The 25,311-nt window shown below is 43.6% G+C and overlaps 1 protein-coding gene across 1 annotated transcript in view; it reads left to right on the top strand.

Moving 5' to 3' along the window:
* Positions 1-25,311, top strand: part of SORCS3 (sortilin related VPS10 domain containing receptor 3) — a 417,809-nt gene that overhangs the window by 373,048 nt on the left and 19,450 nt on the right. Inside the window, exons 17-22 of the mRNA XM_072130504.1 lie at positions 1,474-1,587; positions 1,824-1,995; positions 11,572-11,758; positions 14,226-14,359; positions 19,598-19,721; positions 22,037-22,149. Coding sequence (XP_071986605.1) covers positions 1,474-1,587; positions 1,824-1,995; positions 11,572-11,758; positions 14,226-14,359; positions 19,598-19,721; positions 22,037-22,149 — 844 coding nt within the window. The remainder of the gene's footprint in view (positions 1-1,473; positions 1,588-1,823; positions 1,996-11,571; positions 11,759-14,225; positions 14,360-19,597; positions 19,722-22,036; positions 22,150-25,311) is intronic.

Below are 25,311 nucleotides of genomic sequence, written 5' to 3'. Positions count from 1 at the left end.
CTAATATATACAGGATAGGAGTAGTAGTACTGTGCTGTGCCCATATATACAGGATAGGAGTAGTAGTACTGTGCTGTGTCTATATATTCAGGATAGGAGTAGTAGTACTGTGCTGTGCCCATATATACAGGATAGGAGTATTAGTACTGTGCTGTACCCATATATACAGGATAGGTTGTAGTAGTTCTGTGCTGTACCCATATATACAGGATAGGAGTAGTAGTACTGTGCTGTACCCATATATACAGGATAGGTTGTAGTAGTACTGTGCTGTACCCATATATACAGGATAGGTTGTAGTAGTACTGTGCTGTGGCCATATATACTGGATAGGAGTAGTAGCATTGTATTGTGACCATATATACAGGATAGGGGTAGTAGTACTGTGCTCTACCAGGACAGGAGTAGTAGTACTGTGCTGTGGACATATATACTGGATAGGAGTAGTAGTATTGTATTGTGACCATATATACAGGATAGGAGTAGTAGTACTGTGCTGTGCCCATATATACAGAATAAGAGTAGTAGTAGTACTGTGCTGTGCCATGTATACAGGATAGGAGTAGTAGTACTGTGCTGTGTCCATATGTACAGGATAGGAGAAGTAGTACTGTGCTATGCCTATATATACAGGATAGGAGTAGTAGTACTGTACTGTGCCTATATATACAGGGTATGAGTGGTAGTACTATGTTGTGTCCATATATACAGGATAGGAGTAATAGTTCTGTGCTGTGTCCATATATACAGGATAGGAGTAGTAGTACTATGCTGTGTCCATATATACAGGATAGGAATAGTAGTACTGTGCTGTGCCCATATATACAGGATAGGAGTAGTAGTACTGTGCTGTGCTCATATATACAGGATAGGAGTAGTAGTACTGTGCTGTGCCCATATATATACAGGATAGGAGTAGTAGTACTGTGCTGTGCCCATAAATATACAGGATAGGAGTAGTAGTACTGTGCTGTGCCCATATATACAGGATAGGAGTAGTAGTACTGTGCTGTGCCCATATATACAGGATAGGAGTAGTAGTACTGTGCTGTGCCCATATATACAGGATAGGAGTAGTAGTACTGTCCTGTGCCCTATATATACAGTATAGGAGTAGTAGTACTGTCCTGTGCCCTATATATACAGTATAGGAGTAGTAGTACTGTGCTGTGTCCATATATACAGGATAGGAGTAGTAGTACTGTGCTGTGACCATATATACAGGATAGGAGTAGTAGTACTGTGCTGTGCCCATATATACAGGATAGGAGTAGTAGTACTGTGCTGTGCCCATATATACAGGATAGGAGTAGTTGTACTGTGCTGTGCCCATATATACAGGATAGGAGTAGTAGTACTGTGCTGTGCCCTATATATACAGTATAGGAGTAGTAGTACTGTGCTGTGCCCATATATACAGGATAGGAGTAGTAGTACTATGCATAAATAAGCTGTAATGACTCTTTTTTTCAGTGACTATGGATATGAGCGGCAAGGAAAGAATCAGTGCACCCCTGCCTTCTGGTTTAACCCTTCGTCCATCTCTAAAGACTGCAGTCAGGGGCAAAGCTTTCTCAGGAGCTCTGGGTGAGATTTACTATCATTACTATAAAATCAATGAACTAATATCCAGGATCAAAGCAACATAGAAAAGAATATTCTAGAATATTTCCTGATGTTTCTTAAAAAACTGCCAGCAAGCTTCTTTGAGTAGTAGCCAGTGCTTAGTACTTCAGAGCTGCGCTCACTATTCTGCTGGTGAAGTCATGGGGTTATGTCTGTGATTCGTGTTAATGACTGATGTATGTGTTGGGATTTTGCAGATATCGCAGGATTGTGTCCAATAACTGTACGGATGGATTACGGGAGCAGTTTTCTCCCAAACCACAGGAATGTTTAGGAAAAGCTCCCCATGGATTACAGCTGAGCACCAGCGATGGAAAGTTTGGGGTGCAGAGCGGGCAGAACGTCACCTTCCTCGTGCACCTGGAGGAGGTAAGATCTATGGCAAGATCTATGGTGACACCACGTCCTGGAAACATTGTACAATGCAACCTACACATTAGTAACAATTTACAAACAGTTCAACTTACTCTACAGTCACATTATACAGGCAGTCCCCGGGTTACGTACAAGATCGGTTCTGTACGTTTGTTCTTAAGTTGAATTTGTATTTAAGTCGGAACTGTATATTTAATAATAGTAACTCCAGACAAAATTTTTTTGGTCTCTGTGACAATTGGATTTTAAAAATGTTGGGTTGTCATAAGAATCAGGATTAACACTAAAGCTTCATTACAGACACCTGTGATAACTGTTACAGCTGATGATTGCAGCCTAGGGCTAAAGTACAATAAGTTACCAACATCCAGGGATCCGTTTGTAACTAGGGGTCGTCTGTAAGTCAGGTGTTCTTAAGTAGGGGACTGCCTGTGTGGCACAAACAACAATAGCAATGAGTAACTCACTGAGTAATTGGACAGTAATATTCTACAGTACAATTTACAGTATAAGGCTACATTTACACTAACGTGTGCTTGCCGTACCATAGTATGGCGGGCACACGATCAGCGCCGGGGAGAGGAGAAGGGGGTGAGCGCCTCCCACCCGCCCACTCCATAGGGAAACATGGGGCATGGCACCCTATTCCGGAGAAAGATAGGATATGTTCTATCTTTCTCCCGGCTATGGAACGGTAAGGTGCCACACGTGTGCTGCACCGTACTGCTCCATATGGCGCTGTGCTCCCATTGCTGGCATACGGGGGACGTATATCCATCGTATATACTTTGGCCATAGATATGTCCCCGATGCCCATGTGAATGAGGCCTACGGGTGATGGCACAACGTGGCGTTTTGAATGCGTTTTTGGCCTGTTTTTAAACAGTCCGTCAAAAAATGCATCCGTTTTTTGACCAGTTTTAATTAAGATAATTTGTCAAACATGTCAAAAACTATCTTAATTAAAACTGGTCAAAAAACGCATTCAAAACGCCACGTTGTGCCATCACCCTAAGGCTTCATTTACGTGACAGTATGGGTAATGTATGTATGGCCACAAGCTCGAGGCTGTATATACGTTCACCATAGAAGGCAATGGCTACAAGGAGCGATGCGGTGCCGTCCCCGTGTGGCATCGTACTGCTCTGTACACAGGGAAAAGATAGGACATGACCTATCTTTCCCGTGTTACGGGCTGTGCTCAATGGATCACTATGGAGAGGGGAGGGGTCACCACTGACATAGCCGCGCGGGCATACATCAATGTGCACGTAGCCTATAACAATTACTAGTAATCTTACCCAGGAGATCCTGCTTAAAGGGCTTGTCCACTTTCAGCAAATTATTGATATTGCTTGTGTAATGACAAGTTCTACAATTTAACAATATACATTTTCTGTGTCAATCTCTCTCAGTTTCCCAGATCTCCGCTTGCTGTCCTTCCATAGAAAGCTTAGAAATGTTTCCTTCCCGTCTCTAGAAAACTGTCCATGGTCCTGTTAGTATCACACGGCCTGTACACCTGTAAGACATCACATGACCATGGTCAGATTTCTATCCACTGGAAGTAAACAGGACAGCAAGCAGAGATCCAGAAAACAGTGTGGAATTAATACAATATGTGTATTGGAAAATGTTATAACTATAAAATTGTATAACATATTACATTGTATTCATTATAACTTTCTCCCCAATAACATTGTATTAGTTATAACCTCCTCCCCAGTAAACCAGGGACATTACTCATAGATCCAGGCACGGTGACTGTGGTAATCTTCTTATATTTGTTATCCATGGCCTATGTTCACCTATAATTGAATTTTTTTTAAATTACGCTATTAAGCCTAAATAGCTCTGGGAATGTTAATGTGCTGTAGCTTCACTGGCTGTAACACTGTGCAGGAGCACTTCTCCCTTCGACTGTGTGTGATAACATCAGGCAGAGGGAAGGGGTAGTGCTGAGGGAGGAAGGGGTTAGGAAGGAGGCAGTGGAGACCGTGTAACACCCTGTGAAGCAGCAGCACAAAGTCCTTCTGGCTCATTAGCATAATTTTAAGCATTGATTTCAAAAGGTAGGAAGCCATGGATAACAAATATAAGAAGATTACCACAGTCCGGTGCCTGGATCTATGAGTAAGTGCCCCAGTTTATCATGATGGATTTTCATGGTAGATTAGATTAAACTATAAGTACAACTTACTAACCACTTTTATTTACTCACTATTACTCATTATTTATTATTACTCATAATTACTAAACAATAATAATAAAATAAATAATAATTATAATGTAATAATAAATCATTACTCATTTATTTACTCACTAGTGAAATTGCACAGAACAACTTGCTAAGAGCATAGCATACTACAACTTTCTGGACCCCCAATAACAATGCACTGGTATCATTGGTATCATAGTACAGTACCACCTACCCTCTCCCCCCTGCACCCTATATCGTCCCCCTCAGCACTGCTACATCTCATGCTTTCTCCATGTATTTCTTGCTCCTCCGCTCATTAATTCAGTTCATGCAGAAGTGCCTGTTTTTTTTCCCATCCAATTATAGAGCGAAAATTAGATTTTTTTTTTAAAGTTTTTATGACAATTTATCAAAAGTCAGGTCTATCATTTGTCCCGCGGATTCTCCCTAATAACTGCTGCTCTTCTGCCAAAATCTGAACAATTATATTTCTTCCAGGGGTTTTAATGCTCTAAACATAAACAATTTGAAATGTACTCACAGCAGCACAGAGTATTCCAGCATGGGATTTTGTAATGGCAGTGACCTCATCAGAATGTATAAGTGAGGACAGGGCTGTATCTGTCATCTGAGATCCTGGGATCCTGCACTGATAATAGTAGGATCTCCAGCAGCACAGAGTATTTCAGAACACGAATGGGTTGATCTTGTGGAAGGAGTTAGGCTATATTCACACTGCCGTTGCCCGCCCGTACCGTACCGTAGCGGGCAACAGCAGTGTACGGGGAGAGGAGGAGGAGGTGAGCGCAGCTCACCCCCGCCCCTCTCCATAGCAACCTATGGCGCACGGCCCCGTATTACGGGAAAAGATAGGACAGGTCCTATCTTTTTCCCGGGTACGGAACGGTACGGTGCCGCACGTGTGCGGCACCGTACCGCTCCCGTAGGGTGCCGTGCGCCCATAGGAGTGTATGGGGGACGTATATCGGCCATATATACGTCGGCCGTATATACGTCCCCCATACGTTCGTGTGAATATAGCCTAAGTGATGATGTCAGTGAGAATATGGCGGGTAGTGACATGAATAATGTCATTGTCAAGGAGGTGGGGACATAGTGAGTGAAGCCCAGTGGTCCTGAGCAGCACAGAGTATTTCAGGAGAGGTTTATAATGATCTTAAACCTGTCCATAGCATTAATGTATGTGGCCAGAATGTGGAGGTCCCTTCAGGATCCAGACGCCGGTGACACTGGGTGACTACAAACTGTGCGCCCTCTATAGTTAACCAATGGAATCATCAGTTTGTAACATTTTATTTACTTTGTTATATATATTGTATTCTTGTAACTTTTCCTGGGATTAGGTGGTGCAGTAAATACATGGGTGCAGGGCAGCGATTCCTCCTCTCACCCGCAGGTTACAGAGATGTTGCCATTTCTAGCACCTAATTACAGGAGTGTTGTGTTTTCCTCCACTTATCACAACCCATCTGTGCTGTCATTTCCTTTGGCATTTTGTTTCACAATTGCCTTGTTTTCCAGCCAGGTGGGAGGATAATAGATAATGGAAAATGAAAGTTACTTCCATCAGTGCAGGGGTGCCTCCAGGAGCCGGGGCGTGGGTGCCTCCAGGAGCCGGGGCGTGGGTGCATCCAGGAGCCGGGGCGTGGGTGCATCCAGGAGCCGGGGCGTGGGTGCATCCAGGAGCCGGGGCGTGGGTGCATCCAGGAGCCGGGGCGTGGGTGCATCCAGGAGCCGGGGCGTGGGTGCATCCATGAGCAGGGGCGTGGGTGCATCCAGGAGCTGGGGCAGGGTGCATCCAGGAGCAGTGGCGGGTTGCATCAAGGAGCTGGGGCAGATTGTATTCAGAAGCAGTGGCATGGGTGCATCCAAGAGCAGGGGCGGGTTGCATCCAGGAGCCGGGGCGTGGGTGCATCCAGGAGCCGGGGCGTGGCAGCATCCAGGAGCAGGGGCGTGGGTGCATCCAGGCAGGAGCAGGGGCCTGGGTGCATCCAGGAGCAGGGGCGTGGGTGCATGCAGGAGCAGGGGCAGGTTGCATTCAGGAGCAGGGGCGGGGTGCATCAAGGAGCCGGGGCGTGGGTGCATCCAGGAGCCGGGGCGGGTTGCATCCAGGAGCCGGGGCGGGTTGCATCCAGGAGCCGGGGCGGGTTGCATCCAGGAGCCGGGGCGGGTTGCATCCAGGAGCCGGGGCGCGTTGCATCCAGGAGCCGGGTGGGTTGCATCCAGGAGCCGGGGCGGGTTGCATCCAGGAGCCGGGGCGGGTTGCATCCAGGAGCCGGGGCAGGGGTGCATCCAGGAGCCGGAGCAGGGGTGCATCCAGGAGCCGGGGCGGATTGCATCCAGGAGCAGGGGCGGATTGCATCCAGGAGCAGGGGCGGATTGCATCCAGGAGCAGGGGCGGGTTGCACCCAGGAGCAGGGGCGGGTTGCACCCAGGAGCAGGGGCGGGTTGCACCCAGGAGCCGGGGCAGGGGTGCATCCAGGAGCAGGGGCGGGTTGCACCCAGGAGCAGGGCAATTTTCTTATTTTCTGACATTTTGACCCATGCTTTTAATATGACACTCGTAATGGTAATAAAGACCATAGAACACATTTAGGGTTTAATGAAGTCTAAACCCCATAGGGCTTAAAGGGTAAATAAAATAACCCATGTTACCTATCTCTCCCTTCTTATCCCATTCTTTAGGCTTGTCACAAAGTATTTAGCCACTGCCCAGGCTCCTCCTCCTTGGCCATTGGGCTCATGCAGTGTTTTTTACTGCCTCTTATACCACCATCATTTGCACCCAGTGTCTTGTGCTATGTGACCCCCTGATTATATAAGATATCTTCTTCAATGATGCCTAAATATGATTGTTTCCTGTAAAATTACCTTCTGTACTGGGCTGCTGAGTGTTTCCATTGTTCCTGATCTTGGCTTTACTTTATCTCTTAATGTTGTCCCTGACTTTGGTTTGTCCTTGGCTATAAAGTTGTGGGGCCTCTCACCCTGACACCATAAGTTTGACTATTGGTTGCGCATTTTATGGAGTATATAAGGTTGTCTCTTCTTGTATTAGATGGCACAGCTGGGCACTGACTTAGAAGTTGGTTCTACACTAAAGATTTCTACATTGCACCTTTTTTACTGTAATTTTACATTTTTATTCACAATAATATTCTCCATCCATCAGTCACCACACTGCGATATCTGCAGCCGAACATGGCGACACATTCAGCTCTGCTGCGTCCACCCCCCGACAATGTCTGAATGGCGCCAATTTAAGTCACGTCCTCACGTTACATCATTTTTTTTTCCATACTCTTGGATTGTAACTCTGGCGGAGAAGCTGCTGCGGCACTGCCTTCGGTACATGTGTCATAAATGGATTTGCAGAGCAGTCACCTTATCCCACTCCAGCAGCTCATTTCCACTTTAATTTATATTCATAAACTTGTGAGATAGGGACATTGTCTGAGGAGAGTGAATCGCTTTCAATATTTCATCTCCAGCAGGCCCAGGAATAAGTCCGGCTGCGAGATGTTTGCCGCTTCTATGTCTAATGTCTATTAGCTTTGTGCAATGTGCAGACGGCCAATGGCAACACGGAACCTGCCATGGAAACTTTTTAATCGTCTCCATTGTTACGTTCGCTGTAACTTTCCAACAACCCCGGAAGTAAGGAGGAACACCGCATGGAACGAGCAATGATTATGGATGAGTCTAGAAGATGGACAGGTGGAGGCTTCGGGGAGTCTTTTTTAGGATGGTGACCCGGTCGTGGCTCCAATTAAAGTTATAATTGCAAGACTTTGAGAAATGTTGTAAAGTGACGAGACTTGGATTTGTCGGATTTTGGAGTAGATGCTGCCCGTGATTTGACAAATACATTCATGACTTCTATTGTGTATGCTTAGATATTAAAGGGATTTTCCATCTCATAATTATAGATGACCTGTCCATAGCAAAGATTGTCAAGGTCGTATCGCTCCATATTGTTCCATGTTTGGGACCGTACTGATAAATCTTTGGCCCTGGAATCAACACAGAGAATAGAGTCATTGAAACAGCTCCATTTTCTGTGTGGTGGCCAGAAAGAGTAACTGCAGCACAGCTCTGCCTCAGTAGAACTGGAGCCGAGCTGAAGTAACATTACTTGACCACTGCGCAGGGATTGGAGCTGTACTTATTGCTCCATCATCATTGTTTCTCATTAGAGATGAGTGGACTCATTAAGGGTCAGGTTTGGTCCCTAAATCCAGACGCTCACCCCTAATGGTAACACCCACAATAGGTTCTGACACCAATTGCAGGTGTTGCGATGTTTAGATGCCGCCTTCAAAGCCACCCCTTAAAGGAAATCTACCATTTGCTTTTATGCATTGTGAACCAAACATACCTTGAGAATGCTGTAGCTACACTGATGCAGAAACATATCTTGTTTAATCCCTGAGCTGAGTGGCTTTGCTGAAAAAAACAATTATAATTATGCACTGCTCCAGCCTTGTCCTGCCCAGCCAAAGCCAAGAATATGTCATCAACGTGTAGTCCCTGACAGGCAGAAGTTATCAATATGAGAAAAAGAAAAAAAAATTCAGTTCACCACTGAAATGCCATCCATAAAACTTTCTAAGGAAAGTTGTAGTGTTATAAGTTAAAAGCATATGTTTAATAGGTATACACTGAGGACACACCTTTATGCTGGAAACTAAACATAAGAAGTAATCGATACCAGCACCATCCCCCAGCTGCTGTGTATCCAGCTCAGGTTGATTAGTCCTGTCTGGACAGTTCAGGCAGCTCTTTTATGTATGGCAACTAGACTTCATCCAGCTCTTCCAAGGTCCTGAATTTTCTAATTGATTTTTGAGCAAAATCACTTGGTTCCAGGATTAACCAAGATAAGTTTCTGCATCAGTGTCGCTACAGCATTCTCAAGGTGTGCTTGGTTCACAATACATAAAAACAAATGGTAGATTTCCTTTAAGAAAAAACATATTCCATAAAAATACAGCCACTTCAATTGCTCATTTGTAAATGGGAACTTGATGGTATCCTCATTGAACAGACCCGAACAGAACATAAATGTAAAGCATCCCTTCAAATGGAGTAGAATCATCCAGGAGTATTTCTCCACTAGGAAATGGTGGAAAGACTGGATGTAACTGGAAAATCTAGGAAGAAATCTCGGAGGCAACACACAATATTCTTGAAAAAGGCATCTAGCAGGGTGGGCTCTGAGTAGCATTGGGACACTTGGTGGTTTTGGATGGGGCATTAACTTCTGGACTGTAGCCTGGGCAGGCAAATACAGATCATGATCAGGTCAAGTGCACGTCAGAACCCAAGGAAGGAGAAGATAGAATAGAGGAGGAGATGCCAAGGACCACCATGTGAGGGGCAATGGGTAACCCCATAACCACCACCACCAGTGGTAGAGACAATACTCCTACACGAGTTAATAATGGTTCTGTTTGTATGTTGTGTCTGACTTCAACATGATAGATGTGATTTCCTTTCTTGCAGTTGCCTTCATCGTTCATAGGTTTCTCTCAGATCATCCATCATGGCCTCAGGACGCAGATTCCACAGACATGATCCGTATACCATTAATGTTAATTCTTCCTTACAGGAGAAACCCTTCTCCGAAAGCCCCTGACATAGCACACGGCCCGAGGATCTGACAGATGACTTCTAATTTAGGAGCCGTGTGACCTTTAATGGATCCGTCCATCTTGTGGACAATCAATAAAACACTTAAACCCCCGGTGGCCTTTTGAAATGTGTTATGTGTTGTCTGCAAGTAGGAAAATCCACAGATAAAACTTCCTCTAGTAATAATTCCATCAGATGACGCTTGTGTGTTGTCGCTTTTAGCCGCAGCTCAGAACTTGGCTGGGGAAATGAGTTTCTTGTGCTGCAGGTGGGAGCATTAGAGACGTGGATTATTTTCAGAATGAGGGACCAGGTCCACCAGAACCAGAACTGATGAATTGCTTAGACCTTCCCTAGATCCAAGCTTGTTTCAGTGGTTTGCCCTACTTGGGCGAAGGATTTGAACATGACTACATCTGACCCCACATCACTGTGAAACCCACCAATGTGGCTGGAGATGGTCAAGATTGACTTGAACCTGTGTCTGATTTTGCTTTGTTTGTGACTATATTATTGTCCAGCCCCTAATTCACCCCTATAGCTGCCAGATTCACGACGCAAAGTCTCTATGAATTGCTTTATGCTGAGTTCTGGTACTTTACAGGTGCTGTATATCCATAAAATGAGCTTTATGGGTGGGACTCTGCCAGTATACATACAACTTATATACATACAACCTATCAATACTGTCTTTTGTGCTAAACTTTGGATAATTGTTGTGGCATTCAATTGTAATTTCTTCACCGGGTGTTGTATCATAGGTGCATGACTACTTTACTTAACCTCCTTTTTCTGTTATGTTCTGTTTTTTGACTTCTCCTAAAATCCTAATAAACTTCAATCAGCAGATATGACCGTACAGTCTGCAACCGGTGTGTACACTGCTGTGCTCTGTTCTCTCTGTATCCAGTGTAAGGCATAGTCACTGCAGGAATGTGTAATCTGACCTTTGGGTATTATCAGCAGGACTGTGATAAATGGATTTATATACTAGGATTTTAGCTTTTCCAAGTGTACTGGGGGTCTTTCCTCACACTGCTGTGCTCTGTGCACTCTGCAGCCAGTGTTATGTACGGTCTCTGTAGAGGTGTGTAATCAGACCGCTGTGTATGTTGTTAGTATCAGCAACACTGTATAATATGCATTTATATTCCAGGATTTTAGCTTCTTCAAGTGCACTCGGGACATGTCTCATACTGCTGTGCTCTCTGCAACTAGGCATTATGTGTAATAAGACTTTTCTTGTTAGTAGCAGCAGGACTGTGATATATGGAATTGTATCAGACGGTTGTAGCTTCTTCATTTGGGGGCATGTCTAAACACTGCTGTGCTCCTAGCACTATGAATTTATCAGCTCCACCACCTCTCGCCCTCGTCTTTGTGTGATTGCTGTAGTATTCAACCAGGAGCTACAGCTTTTACATAGAGGGTGTTGAGCCAGAAATTGTGGACCTTCCAGGTAGGATAGGTGCTTGTATCTCTGTTGGTCCGGGGTAGGCTTTTAGATCCTTTTAGATGCCTAGGATAGTGAGGGGTTAATAATTCCATCTCTACAAGCAGAAGGTTTGGCAGGACCTTGTCAAGGCTGCACCTATTTGTTTTTCGGCATTGCCCTTGGAAACGTAGCGTTAAGTGGGAGAACATTTCATTTGACCTTGGCTAAGATGTCACGACGGCCATGTTTTACCTGCACAATCCTGTTTTCTGTATTCCAGGGAGATCTACAGAGAATAAATATTCAGCTGGACTTCGGAGATGGCAGCGCCGTGTCCTATGCCAATTTTAGCAAGATTGAGGATGGCATAAAACATGTATATAAGAACCCGGGAATCTATCAAGTCACAGCCTACGCGGAAAACAATGTTGGCATCGACAGCTCCATCCTCTACCTTCATGTAACTTGTAAGTTAGTTGTTACATATCGTTACAGTTCTTAATGAGCCAACCCTACTGACAACCTACAAATTGCTGTTGCCTAAGGATCCGCCATGACTTCATACATGGTCACCTATACTCCAATGTACTTACCAGGTCCCCTGTTTTGAGGATCAGAGGGCGTCCCTAAAGGAGACCCCTAGTGATCAGACTCTAATTGTCTATAGATATGTTGTAATTGTGGGCAACCTTTTATATATGTTTATATATGTTGTGTCACCTAAATCAGATGCTTCAGAATCCAGACTCCTTAATGTAGGCCCTAGAGATGAATGAAAAGTTCAGTTCAGGTACCGACCAAATGCTCACCCTCACTGGATTGTGACCCTCTAAATGCCACCGACGCGTGCCACCATTTTCCCACGTATCATCCGTCATATGTTCGGAGAGTAAGGCAAACATTCTAATCCTGGCTGAAGTCTTGGTTTGGGGACCGGAACCTGCAGTGTTCAGCATGGACCTAAATGTTTCAGGACTAATCAACAATAATAGGCACCCATAAACATTTTAAAGACCCCAGATCAGACGCTTACTCACAGTCTTGTCTTTCAGCTTTGCAGCTCTTCTACCTGAAGCTTCAAGACCTGCAGACAGCTCATAACATCATCAAAGGTCCTTTAGTCCACAAGGAAATACAATTTAGATCCAAGGTAGATGCAAATTCCCTGTGGGCCAAAGGACCTATGATGATGCCATGAGCGTCCTTCAACAGAGGTAGTCCAGTATGATCATTGCCCTGTCCATTGCTTGGGTCACAATCTATGGGGGGACTCCACCTGTATGAGGCCACATATAAAACAGAAACTTGAGTTTTTCCATGGAGTTGGAGTCTAGATGTGTTGACTTGGTTCAACAAAAAGTACAAAGGACACCAAGATTTATCTGACAGACCTTATTATAACCCGTCGGGTCAGTTAAGTGCCACCAATATGCTTCATGTGATGATCCAGCAAATGAAAATGTTGTGTGAACAGAGTCTGTTTCCCTTTTAACCTCTAGATCTGCTTACTGAAGGCTAAAAAAAAAGTTTCCACTGCGTACCTTCTGGGTTATGTTTCCCGCTAGTGGCCTTCATCATCCTGACTTTGTATCTTGCATATTAAAACAATTGCTGCGACCTGAGCGCGGCCCATATGGAGATCTCCGGAGCAGTTAATAGACTGACAGGCAGGGTAACTACGGCATTTTATCACTCCGAGTTATCCCACTGAAGGATGAAATGCGCCCTGAAACTTTATCACGGTAATAATTCCTCCACAAATCAATCATGTCCGCCGTTAACTACCTGTTATTAAAGCAGTTACTGTTCTTGGCGTCACCTTGCTCCATTAAATAACAAAAGGAGCTGTTAGCCGGAGATATCAAACTCATTTCCGTAGCCTTGTTTCCTTTTTATTGGCTAAATCAAAGTTTACTGGTAAAATCTCTCCCCTAACAAAGGTGTCTGGCCCGACACTCACTCCTCCGGTGTACAAGTCAGGGTTCACCGGCCACCACCTACACATGTTTAAAATGCCTCAATTTAAGTTCCCTCAGGGCTTGAGGAGAAAAATTACAAAAAAATCAACAAAGGTCTAAAGAGCAAAATTACAAAACAATCGGCCAGTGTCATTTTCCTTATTAATTCATCAATACCGGAACTTAAAGGGGATTTCCAGGACAGTAATATTGACAACCTATCCAAAAGAAAGGTCATCAAGATAACATCACACATCTGATATTGATGGTCTATCCATAGGATAGATCATCAATATCCCATTGATAGGAGCTCGACATATGACACACCAACCAATCAGCTGACTTCTAGTTCGATTTCCTGTTTTCCAGTTGATTGGTGAATTGGTGAATTGATTGGTGAATTGGTGGACTCCCACACTACCGAGGTCATTAATCAGCCAAGTAGAGGTCAAACATTGGGCAAAAGTACTAGTTTTCAGACCCACAACAATCTAATATTGATGATCTAAGATTGGCAGGAATCCGGTGCTTGGGACCCCCGGTGATTAAATGTCTTCTTGTTCTGTCTCACTATTTGCTAGGATCAACTTTTTGTTTTGCGTCCCTAGTACCGGACCCCTACGTTTCTGACATTAATGACTTAGGTCACTTGGTACCTGATGCCACTGATTTCACATTGACCTATCCTGTACATAGATCATCTATATCATTATCCAAGAAAACCCCTTTAAGAATGGGGTTGAAGCCTTCTGGTAACACTCTATCCCTGTACTGTAAGTCAAAGATTAAGCCTCTCCACTGTTCTGCATGAGAAAAAACACCCAATCTACAGACAGACTGGTCATTGTCTAAGAGAGAAAGCAGCCATGTTCCGACTCTTCATTCCCACCTAGGCCAAATGTTGAATCTGAAATGATGTACAGCTAGATACTGACCCAATGTACCATTAATGGTCCTTTCCTTTTTCTCCTGTCAGGTCCAATCGAGCATGTTCACCTACGGGTGCCCTTTGTCGCCATCCGAAATAAAGAGGTTAACATCAGCGCTATGGTTTGGCCGTCCCATCCTGGAACCCTCACCTATTTTTGGTGGGTTGGGAACAACACCAAGGTACGATAAGAAGTCCATAATATGTACTGGTATCTCCACCAACGAGACATCTCATGAGTGGAGTCATGTTACTGGCTGGATAACCTTCAGGCGCGCTTGATGTAACATTGTGCCTCCCCTCGCCCCAAGACGTAGAGGAGCAATGGGAAGACATAAAGACGTAATTCAGTATTCGAGACAAGAACGTAACTGCTGGATGTAGCTTTTAAGACAAGCCCGAGGATTAATGAAGCTCGCCTGCTCGGTTTTAACGAGTCTGTCACATGATCTACAACATAGGTTATCCACCTTATAAATCCTATCACCCGCCTCATTTGTTAAGTCATAAATTATTCAAGGATTTTCTTTCTATCCTTGACTTGATTAAGGAGGCGATCTTTTATTGAGATTTGAGATGGAATCCATCTTTTTTATGGTCGTGGAAAGGCTTTTCGTCAGTCACTGTGAGGTTAATGTATAGGAAGAAATGTCTCTGGGTTTAAAGGCTCAGGACACTGTGTAATGACATTGGTGTCTCAAAAGAAGGTTCAGTAGTGACAAGAGGGCACAATAGCCTTAATGGGTTAACAAATTCATGGCTTGCGGTTTAGTGGGAACCAAAAACATAAGCAATTTATTGAGAACCAAGTGAGGTGTCAAATAATCATAGTAGGTAAGGTTGAATAAAGACTCAGGTTCATTATGTCCAACCCACAGTGTTGATCCAGAGGAAGACAAAAACCCTATAAGGTTGATGGCAAATTACTTATTTTCCCAACTCCAAATATAGCCATCAAAGCAGATCAGCGTCCCATTTCAAGAATATAATCATCAAAGCATCTGATATTATTACAATGCGGATATCCTGGTCCCTCCTGACCCTGTACCATGTATCAGCCATAACATGAAATATAATTACACTGCAGACATCCCGGCCCCTCCTGACCCTGTACCATGTGTCATCCATAACATGTGATATTATTACACTGCAGACATCCCGGCCCCTCCTGACCCTGTACCATGTATCATCCATAACATGTGATATTATTACACTGCAGACATCCTGGCCTCTCCTGACCCTGCACCATGTATCATCCATAACATGTGATATTGTTACACTGCAGACATTCCGCCCTCCTGATCCTGTACCATGTATCATCCATAACATGTGATATTATTACACTGCAGACATCCCAGCCCCTCCTGACCCTGTACCATGTATCAGCCATAACATGTGATATTATTACACTGCAGACATCCTGGCCCCTCCTGACCCTGTACCATGTACCATCCGTAACATGTGATATTATTACACTGCAGACATCCTGGCCTCTCCTGACCCTGCACCATGTATCAACCATAACATGTGATATTGTTACACTGCAGACATTCCGCCCTCCTGATCCTGTACCATGTATCAGCCATAACATGTCATATTATTACAATGCAGACATCCCAGCTCCTCCTGACCCTGTACCATGCATCATCCATAACATGTGATATTATTACACTGCAGACATCCTAGCTCCTCCTGACCCTGTACCATGTATCATCCATAACATGTGATATTATTACACTGCAGACATCCCAGCCCATCTTGACCCTGTACCATGTATTATCCATAACATATCATCCATAACATGTGATATTATTACACTGCAGACATCCCAGCCCCTCCCGACCCTGTACCATGTATCATCCATAACATGTGATATTATTACACTGCAGACATCCCGGCCTCCCCTGACCCTGTACCATGTATCATCCATAACATGTGATATTATTACACTGCAGACATCCCGCCCCCTCCTGACCCTGTACCATGTATCATCCATAACATGTGATATTATTACACTGCAGACATCCCTGTCCCTCCTGACCCTGTACCATGTATCATCCATAACATGTGATATTATTACACTGCAGACATCCCGCCCCCTCCTGACCCTGTACCATGTATCATCCATAACATGTGATATTATTACACTGCAGATATCCCGGCCCCTCCTGCCCTTTACCATGTATCATCCATAACATGTGATATTATTACACTGCAGACATCCCGGCCCCTCCTGACCCTGTACCATGTATCATCCATAACATGTGATATTATTACACTGCAGGCATCCCGGCCCCTCCTGACCCTGTACCATGTATCATCCATAACATGTGATATTATTACACTGCAGACATCCCGGCCCCTCCTGACCCTGTACCATGTGTCATTCATAACATGTGATATTATTACACTGCAGACATCCCGGCCCCTCCTGACCCTGTACCATATATCATCCATAACATGTGATATTATTACACTGCAGACTTCCCGACCCCTCCTGACCCTGTACCATGTATCACCCATAACATGTGATATTATTACACTGCAGACATCCCGACCCCTCCTGACCCTGTACCATGTATCACCCAGAACATGTAATAATATTACACTACAGACATCCTGACCCCTCCTGACCCTGTACCATGTATCATCCATAACATGTGATATTATTACACTGCAGACATCCCGGCCCCTCCTGACCCTGTACCATGTATCATCCATAAGATGTGATATTATTACACTGCAGACATCCCGTCCCTCCTGACCCTGTACCATGTATCATCCATAAGATGTGATATTATTACACTGCAGACATCCCAGTCCCTCCTGACCCTGTACCACGTATCATCCATAACATATATTATTACACTACAGACATCCTGCTCCCTCCTGACCCTGTACCATGTATCATCCATAACATGTGATATTATTACACTGCAGACATCCCGACCCCTCCTGACCCTGTACCATGTATCATCCATAACATGTCATATTATTACACTGCAGACATCCCAGCCCCTCCTTACCCTGTACCAAGTATCATCCATAACATGTAATAATATTACACTGCAGACATCCTGACCCCTCCTGACCCTGTACCATGTATCACCCATAACATGTAATAATATTACACTACAGACATCCTGACCCCTCCTGACCCTGTACCATGTATCATCCATAACATGTGATATTATTACACTGCAAACATCCCGGCCCCTCCTGACCCTGTACCATGTATCATCCATAAGATGTGATATTATTACACTGCAGACATCCCAGCTCCTCCTGACCCTGTACCATGTATCATCCATAACATGTGATATTATTACACTGCAGACATCCCAGCCCCTCCTGACCCTGTACCATGTATCATCCATAACATCCTGTGGCAGTGAGTTCCATGGTGTCTCTTCATGGTGCCATGTACTGTTAAGTGGCTGTGCTTGGTATTACAGTTCAGCCCCAATCACGAACTAAGCTTCATTCAGGCCGTGTGACTAATGGATACATTTTATTCTTTATATCAAAATTGTATACAGTGAAAATTGTCACTTTTAAGCTCTTTTCACGTCTTTTCAACGCAGCCATTTACCGATGTATACAAAGTAATATTATAAATATCTGTCAAAAGAAGTTTACATTATTGAGCTTTGCCCCTTTAAATAATGCATCGCGTGTGAATACTGAGAGCTTTTGTGTAAAATGACAAGAAAATAGTTAAATCCTTGCTTTGGGGAGAGGGGGGGTGTTGGCTTTCCTTGAAAAGGAAGGTAATTACCCTCAAAAGAATAAAACATAAAGGGACGGGAACGGTATTTAAAAGTTTCCCTTTGAAGTTGTGTGAAGCCGCAGCTAATAATTATGGAGCCGAACAAGTGAAATGAGAGATATTGCAGACTTAATGTGCGGGTAGAAAAGTCGCAGCCGTTCTGTGGGTTCGGATAATGGGGGTGGTTGTTTGCTTATTTTGACCTCCTTTGAAGAGTAAGCGGCTACGTACCGCAGCGTTACGTGTTGGTGTGTTGTCAATAGTGCCATAAGAGGGGCAGCGCCATCTATATAGGAGAGCGACAGACTATATGGGGTTGCGCCAGAAGTTGACCACTCCTAACAAATGCCAAATCAAGATTTATTGATGTAGCACCAACATGTTCTGTAGCATTGTAAATAAAAATGTAATTTCCTTATATTAGGAAATCACCTAATAGTAGTAATAGTATCCAGGGGAGGGTCATGCAAAAAAGGCAAATTCCTCCAACTCAATGTAGCTGTTGGTTGTGTTTGGGTTCCCAGTGATGTAAGGTTGCAGATCTAATCACTGATCCAGTAGCCGTGCTATGGATGGAGCTCCCAACAATGTTAACCACTGAACCACCAGCAAGGATTAACACTGAGCCACCAACAGTGTTAGCCACAGAGCCACCCATAGGGATCAACAATGAGCCACCAACAGTGTTAGCCACATAGCCATCCATAGGGATTCATAATGAGCCGCCAAAAGTGATAGCCAATGATGAAATAATAGTGCTAACCCCTGAGCAAGAAGCCGACGCTACAGCTGAGCCACCAATTGTGACACCCGCAAAACTGCTGACAGTGCTTACCACTGAGCCACCAATAATGCTAGCCAATGAGCAATCAACATTTCTAATCACTGAGCCACCAATAATACTAGCAAATGAGCAGTCAACAGTGCTAACCACTGAGCCACCATTATTGCTAGCCGATCAGCAATCAACATTGCTAACCACTGAGCCACCATTATTGCCAGCCGATGAGCAATCAATAGTGCTAACCACTGAGCCACTATTATTGCTAGCCAATGAGCAATCAACATTGTTAATCACTGAGCCACCAATGATACTAGCAAATGAGCATTCAACTGTGCTAACCACTGAGCCACTATTATTGCTAGCCAAAGAGCAATCAACATTGCTAACCACTGAGCCACCGTTATTGCTAGCCAATGAGCAATCAACAGTGCTAACCACTGAGCCACCAACAGTTCTAATCTGTAAACAATGCTAATCATGGAACTTGCAACTGTATCACCCACTGAGCCAGCAACATTACACAAGACCCAACAGTGCTAACCACTGAGCCACTAATAATGCAAGACAATGAGAAATTAACATTGTTAACTCCTCCGCCAATAACAACACTAATGACTGAGCTCACAACAGTCCTAACATCTGAGCCACCTTGAGTGCTACTGTAGCTATTGTTACACCAACATCGTCACTAAACCACCAATAGTCTTAAATACTGAGTCAACAGCTCTGCCCAGACACTGAACCAGCAGGGAACGGCAGCATTATTTGCATTATGCAACCTTAATTGGAAATTAGAGCAAATAGACCTGTTATTACGATATGACCCATGACTGCGTATCCATGTGTTTTTCTCTTGTGTATCTACAGCCAATGATCACCCTGGACAACAGCATCTCGCTGACCTTCCATGTGGAGGGTATCAATACCATCACTGTGCAGGTGTCTTCTGGGAACGCTCTCATTCAGGACACCAAAGAAGTAGCTGTACATGGTAAGTTTTACCAATGCATCATCGAGTTAATAAAGTTTGTGCAAGAAGTTTCCCTTTCTGCCACCTTCTTCCTGTCCCCGCGCCTGCAAACTCCTTGCAGCCGGCAAATTTTAATACATAAAGATTTGGCTGCTGCATGTATTTCTATGGCAGGCAAGGACTGGCATAGAAATAGACTCTACGCTGGCCCCTGCTGGATACATCAAGAGGCCAGGCCACATAAGAAAAGCCGCCGGCAGCAGCGAGTGTGCCGGTGCAGGGACAGTAACGCCCCGCACCTGCCCAGTCCCGGCCTGGCGCGCCCCTCACGCCCCTATGGTGTTAAGGTGGTGGAGAGGGCAAAACAATTGCAAGTACTGGCAATAAACTAGCATTTGCGATTATTTCAGGGTCTCTACACCTCTGACATGGCTTAGAGGCGCTGATAAATATGCCCCAATGGTTCTACAGGTGCCAAGATGCCCACAGAGTGGGTTTATTTGGGGGACTCTTGTTTAATACATAGACCTTTATGTTTAGCACATGTGTTGGGGCTTTTACCTTACGTATATCACAAGTAAAGTCCCTTTAAGAGAATATCCTTGAATTCTGGGGGGATTATTCTTCAATATGCCATCAACCCATGCTCATGCTTTATGATTTGTAGGTATTAATCTATTTTTTGGTGGAGGTTAGTCTAAGAAGAGATGTAGTTTAGAAGGTCCTTTGCTTGTAGAAGGTCATTGATGGTAACATTGATAGCTAATGGTCAGTAGGGGAGGATTCATATTACCTCGGGCCCTCCTCTGGCCTGCATGAAAATGTGAGCCCCTACAAATTTTCATTTTTAATGGTTTGACATTTACTGTCTACAAAAAGCACTAGAATTAAGATTCTTGGGAAAGTAGGGAGGTCTTCTCTAATGGCTTTCAGTTCTGTGGTTTATGGACCTTTGGTAGGGCTCTTTTATTCTTTGTCAAGAGCCAAGACACATGTATGAGGATTTCAGAACTTGAGGTCCATCTTTTTATTTTCTCTACTGGACAGTGTCAAACTTGGTGGGTTTTTTTTTGGTTGCCATGGACCTCTTGGAAGCCTTGGGCACATATATCTATGATTGAATCCACTACTGATGGTCAGGATAGGTCTTCACTATACATGAATGTTGAGGTTCCTACTCTTAGCACCCATGGTGATTATTTCAAAGGGGTTTTCCCGTGCTCGGCAATCTCCACCAGCTCCATAGAGATGAATGGAGCAGAATAGACATGCGCAGTCGTCTACTCCGCTCAACCCTTGGAGCGACAAGGGTACGGCGGAGGAATCTTGGACCCCATTGGACCCCCCCCATTCTAGTGATCTGTGGCAGTCTTGTCACAGAGATGCCCACCGATTAACAAGTTAGGACTGTCATGTGGATAGGGCCTGAAAGACTTTTGTTACTCCCTTCACTAGACACAGCACCATTATTGTTGTTGTGGCTGTCTCTAGTACCACAACTCACGCATTTCTATTAGGAGAGGGGCAGGAACTGAAGTATGACCTCTACTTATCAGGTATTAAAGAAAAATCCTAGGCTTCAGTATTACTTGAAACATAGATAAATTATAATCCAACATCATGTCCAAGACTTGGGCTCTCCAGAAATCTAGACATTCCCTTAAATATATGTTTAGTAGTTAGTTTGGATGTTTGTATAGGACGCAATTCCCATGGGGATGTGTTTGGGTAACTTTTTACCACCTGCTTGATGTAGCAGAAATTCTGGATCCAGATGATCCACTAGATTACTCAAGGATCCTGGATATGTGGTCCACTAAGATAACTTTTGCTGTGGTCAAACTACATTGAGGTAATTTTTGTTGGTTAAGTCGAAATTGTTGCATAATTAGAGAATTAATAATTGTCACCACAGACTCCGAGCCTAGAACTAAAATATGACAAAAAAATGACTGGATTGTAGACAAAACAAGAACCAAAATTGCATCTTCCATCTGAGGCCAAGCGTCCTGGCGAGGCGGCCATCTGTTCTGTGGGGAACATCAGTAGATAAAATCTCAGCGCGCAATGTCATTATCCAATTGGTGACAATGTTAATTTAAAAAGCCATTAAGTGTCTGTACGCGCACGGCGGGCCGCATGCTACCTGAAGACTGCGAGCGGCTAATGAATATCTCCCTTAATAAGCAGAAGCATTTAAGCCGCCCTCCCCATAACGCGAAGCCGCTTTTGCTAAAACATATCGAAAAAATTTTCCATTGCGCGACTTCAACAAAGTCTGAAAAGCCGAAGCGCAGGGAATTGACACAAAGCGTCTTTTAATGGTTGTGTTTCAGAGTATTTCCAGTCACAGCTGTTGTCATTTTCTCCGAACCTGGATTATCACAATCCCGACATCCCCGAGTGGAGGCAAGACATAAGCAAGCTCATTAAGAAGGCTCTGATACAGGTAGGTATTACTGCTGGCAGCTGGGGGCTGAACGCCGCGGGGCGAGGAAGATGAGAAAAACGGAGCCAAAGCAAAGCCTTGTATTGTCATACAGGTAATGATCAAATAACGCAGACCCCTGGCGTCTACAAAGCCGGTGTACGGCGGCTGTACCGGCCACAATAACATAATGACATTGTAAAGGAATAACACAGAGATATGTAGCAGAGCTGAGCTATACAGAGCTGCAGTGCAGTTTGTCATCCGGCACAGATGACAGATGCATCTCCTGTGGCCTTATGACTGTAGGTAGTCACATTATCAGATCGTCAGTTTGTCTGACCGTTTCAGCTCTGCTACATCTGTATATTTAGTCGAAAAATATAGAATGGCATTCACTTTCTGGATGTAGTGTACAATATTTGGGCCCTTGGTTGACACAATTACACAAATTTGAAAATAACGCAATGCCCTTATCTTTCTCACCATTTGTATAAAAAGAACCTGTCAGCAGGTGTCATCTTGCAGACTGCAGGCTGTGTTAGATATTGCTGGAGAGATGTGTAATCAGACCTTTGTGTATGTTGTTAGTAGCAGCTGGACTTTAAAATATGGTTTTAGATTCCAGGATTATAGCTTCTCCAGGTGCAGTGGTGGAAAATCCTTACACTGCTGAGCTCTGTGCTCTCTGCAGCCAATCTAGGTATAGGGAGATGTGTAATCATACCTTTTTTTATTTTGTGAGTAGCAGCAGGACTGTGAAAAGGGATTTATATTCCAGGATTGTACCTTTCTCTGGGGGTGTCCTAAGACTGCTATTATTTGTTCTCTTTGCATTGAAATCCTCCACAGCACATTCCCTCCTCACTGTTCTCTGCTGGAGATCAAATACTACAGCAGTGAATCTGAACATAGGTGGGGGACTTAAGAGCAGTACAATGCAGAGAACACAGAACACATCAGTGTGAGGACACACCCCCAGGGTAGGGCTGAACAGAGGTGGAGGGAAGTTGAGGTAGAGCATTGCTCTGGGAGCTTTTGCAAGGTACCAGGTGCCTGAAGTAACTCATTTACATAGATTTTTTAGGGTATTTTTAGGAGATGCCTGGTTGTGTCTGCTACATAGTAATGATCGTTGTATATAACTCTCCTTAAAATCCCTATCAGGGGCATAATTAGGAGAGTCAGGGCCCCATTGCAGGTCTTGACACTAAAAAAATATACATATTTGTATACTCACACATTTATACACTTGTGCGTTCACATATAGAGCATATACACGCATACAGTGCCATATAAAAAACACTGCATACATACACACATACAGTATATACACACACCATACGCCATAGAGACTTACAGCATATATACATTACATAAATGTTATATACATATTATACTGTAGCATAATGTATATAATGGTGCACATCCTCCACTACTTAGGTCACATGACGGGCCCCCTGATACTGCGGGCCCCATAGCAGCTGCTATGGCTGCTACCACATTAGTTACACCCCTGATCCCTATAAAACCAATTTAAGTAAGTGACCCAGTAAGTCCACATCTCCTTTCCATTGCAATTAAAAAAAAATTGTATTTCATAAAAAATTCTGATGTATTACAGATGTCAATGGTGGACACCTATTGCCCGCGTCCTCCATGACGGAGGCTTATGGGAAGCGACTAATCATCATTCATTTATTTCAGCCTCCGCTGGAACATGATTAACTGTGATTGACTCGTTCTCTTATAATATGGATGTCAGACCTAATCTAATAAGACGTCCCCATGTAACTAGCAATTAATTAGTGTCTGCTCACTGTACGACTATGGGATATTACATTTAAGAGTAAGTGAATGAGTCTGCAGCATGGCCAAGGTTTCTTCTTATGGAGCAACTTCCCGAGACATAAGACGTCTGGAATCAATATCTGGAGTCATATCTCGGTTTCGCTCTCCTTGTTCTGTTATTCTACAGTTTAATATACACCAAGCGAGCGGCACGAGTCCTATCCTGGCGGCTGAGATTTCCTACTAGATATACCGAACCAATAAAATGATGAACACGATAAGCAAAAATCAGCTAAATAGAAAAAAAATAGCATCTTATCTCTTTTATATTTTATTTTTACCCGTATTTTACAACAATTTTACCCCCTCTCCCCCGTAACAGCCAGAAAAGACAAATCTGTTTTTCACATTTCAATTATTTTTATATTTTTTTAAAATAAATGCACAGAGAACATTGATAACATTTTATACAGATATATTTAAAGTATTTCAAGTTTAATTAGCCATTTTTTATTTTTAAGGGGAAATCCAAACACTTTAGTTTACTACTATTAATAAATAAAGGTTTATAGTGTTTTATATATATTTTGGATTTTGTATCATTCTGAATATTAACCTGGTTCTGTGATATCTTTGCCTTGGGTTATTGTTACTGTAGTAATTGGAGTTATCTTATGATTATTTTATTATACAATATAGTGAATATAGGAAAAGTTTTAGGATGAGTTTAAGGAGGTGGATTTTATGATCTTCTGGAAGATTAATTCTAGAAATATAAACCAAAGCCGGATCAGTCTAGCTCCGTTCTCTGTGTAGTGGCCACTGCCTAGAACTACAGCTGACATGCACTAAAAGAGGAGCTTAGCTACAATTTCAAACTCCAGCCATGACACGCGAACTCACATGAGGAATATTTGATTAGAAGGGGATCCCGAGTGGTTATACTAGTTTAAAACAGCTGTTATTCAGACAACAGGGCCTAAAGAATCACCCCGATCTCTTTGTAGTGCTACTGCAGCTCAGACCTTATTCATTTGAACAGGGGCTGTGCTACAGTTTCCTGCCTTGACCACTACACAGAGAATGGAGTTGTTCTTCCTCTCTGTCTGTTCTCTGTGTTGATTGTAGTACGGACCCCCCACTGAACCTATATAGAGGACTTTACCTTTAAATAGGTCATCAATATCTTAAACGTGGAAAACCCCTTTTAAGATCAACTAAAACATCGAAGGGATCATCGATTAATAGGGAACTTGTCATCAGTTTTTCACCATTAAATCTAATGACAGTTTCCCACAGAAATCTCATGGTTTCCCATTCAGTTTTTATTCTAAAAATCCATAGCTCATATCTTTATAAAATCAATTTAAAAAATTAGTAGCTGGCATCTTG

Source organism: Engystomops pustulosus, chromosome 11 (assembly GCF_040894005.1).
Source record: "Engystomops pustulosus chromosome 11, aEngPut4.maternal, whole genome shotgun sequence".
In the NCBI taxonomy this organism is placed as follows: Eukaryota; Metazoa; Chordata; class Amphibia; order Anura; family Leptodactylidae; genus Engystomops; species Engystomops pustulosus.
Note: the sequence above shows the minus strand (reverse complement) of the source record. Positions and strands in the feature narration are given on the sequence as shown.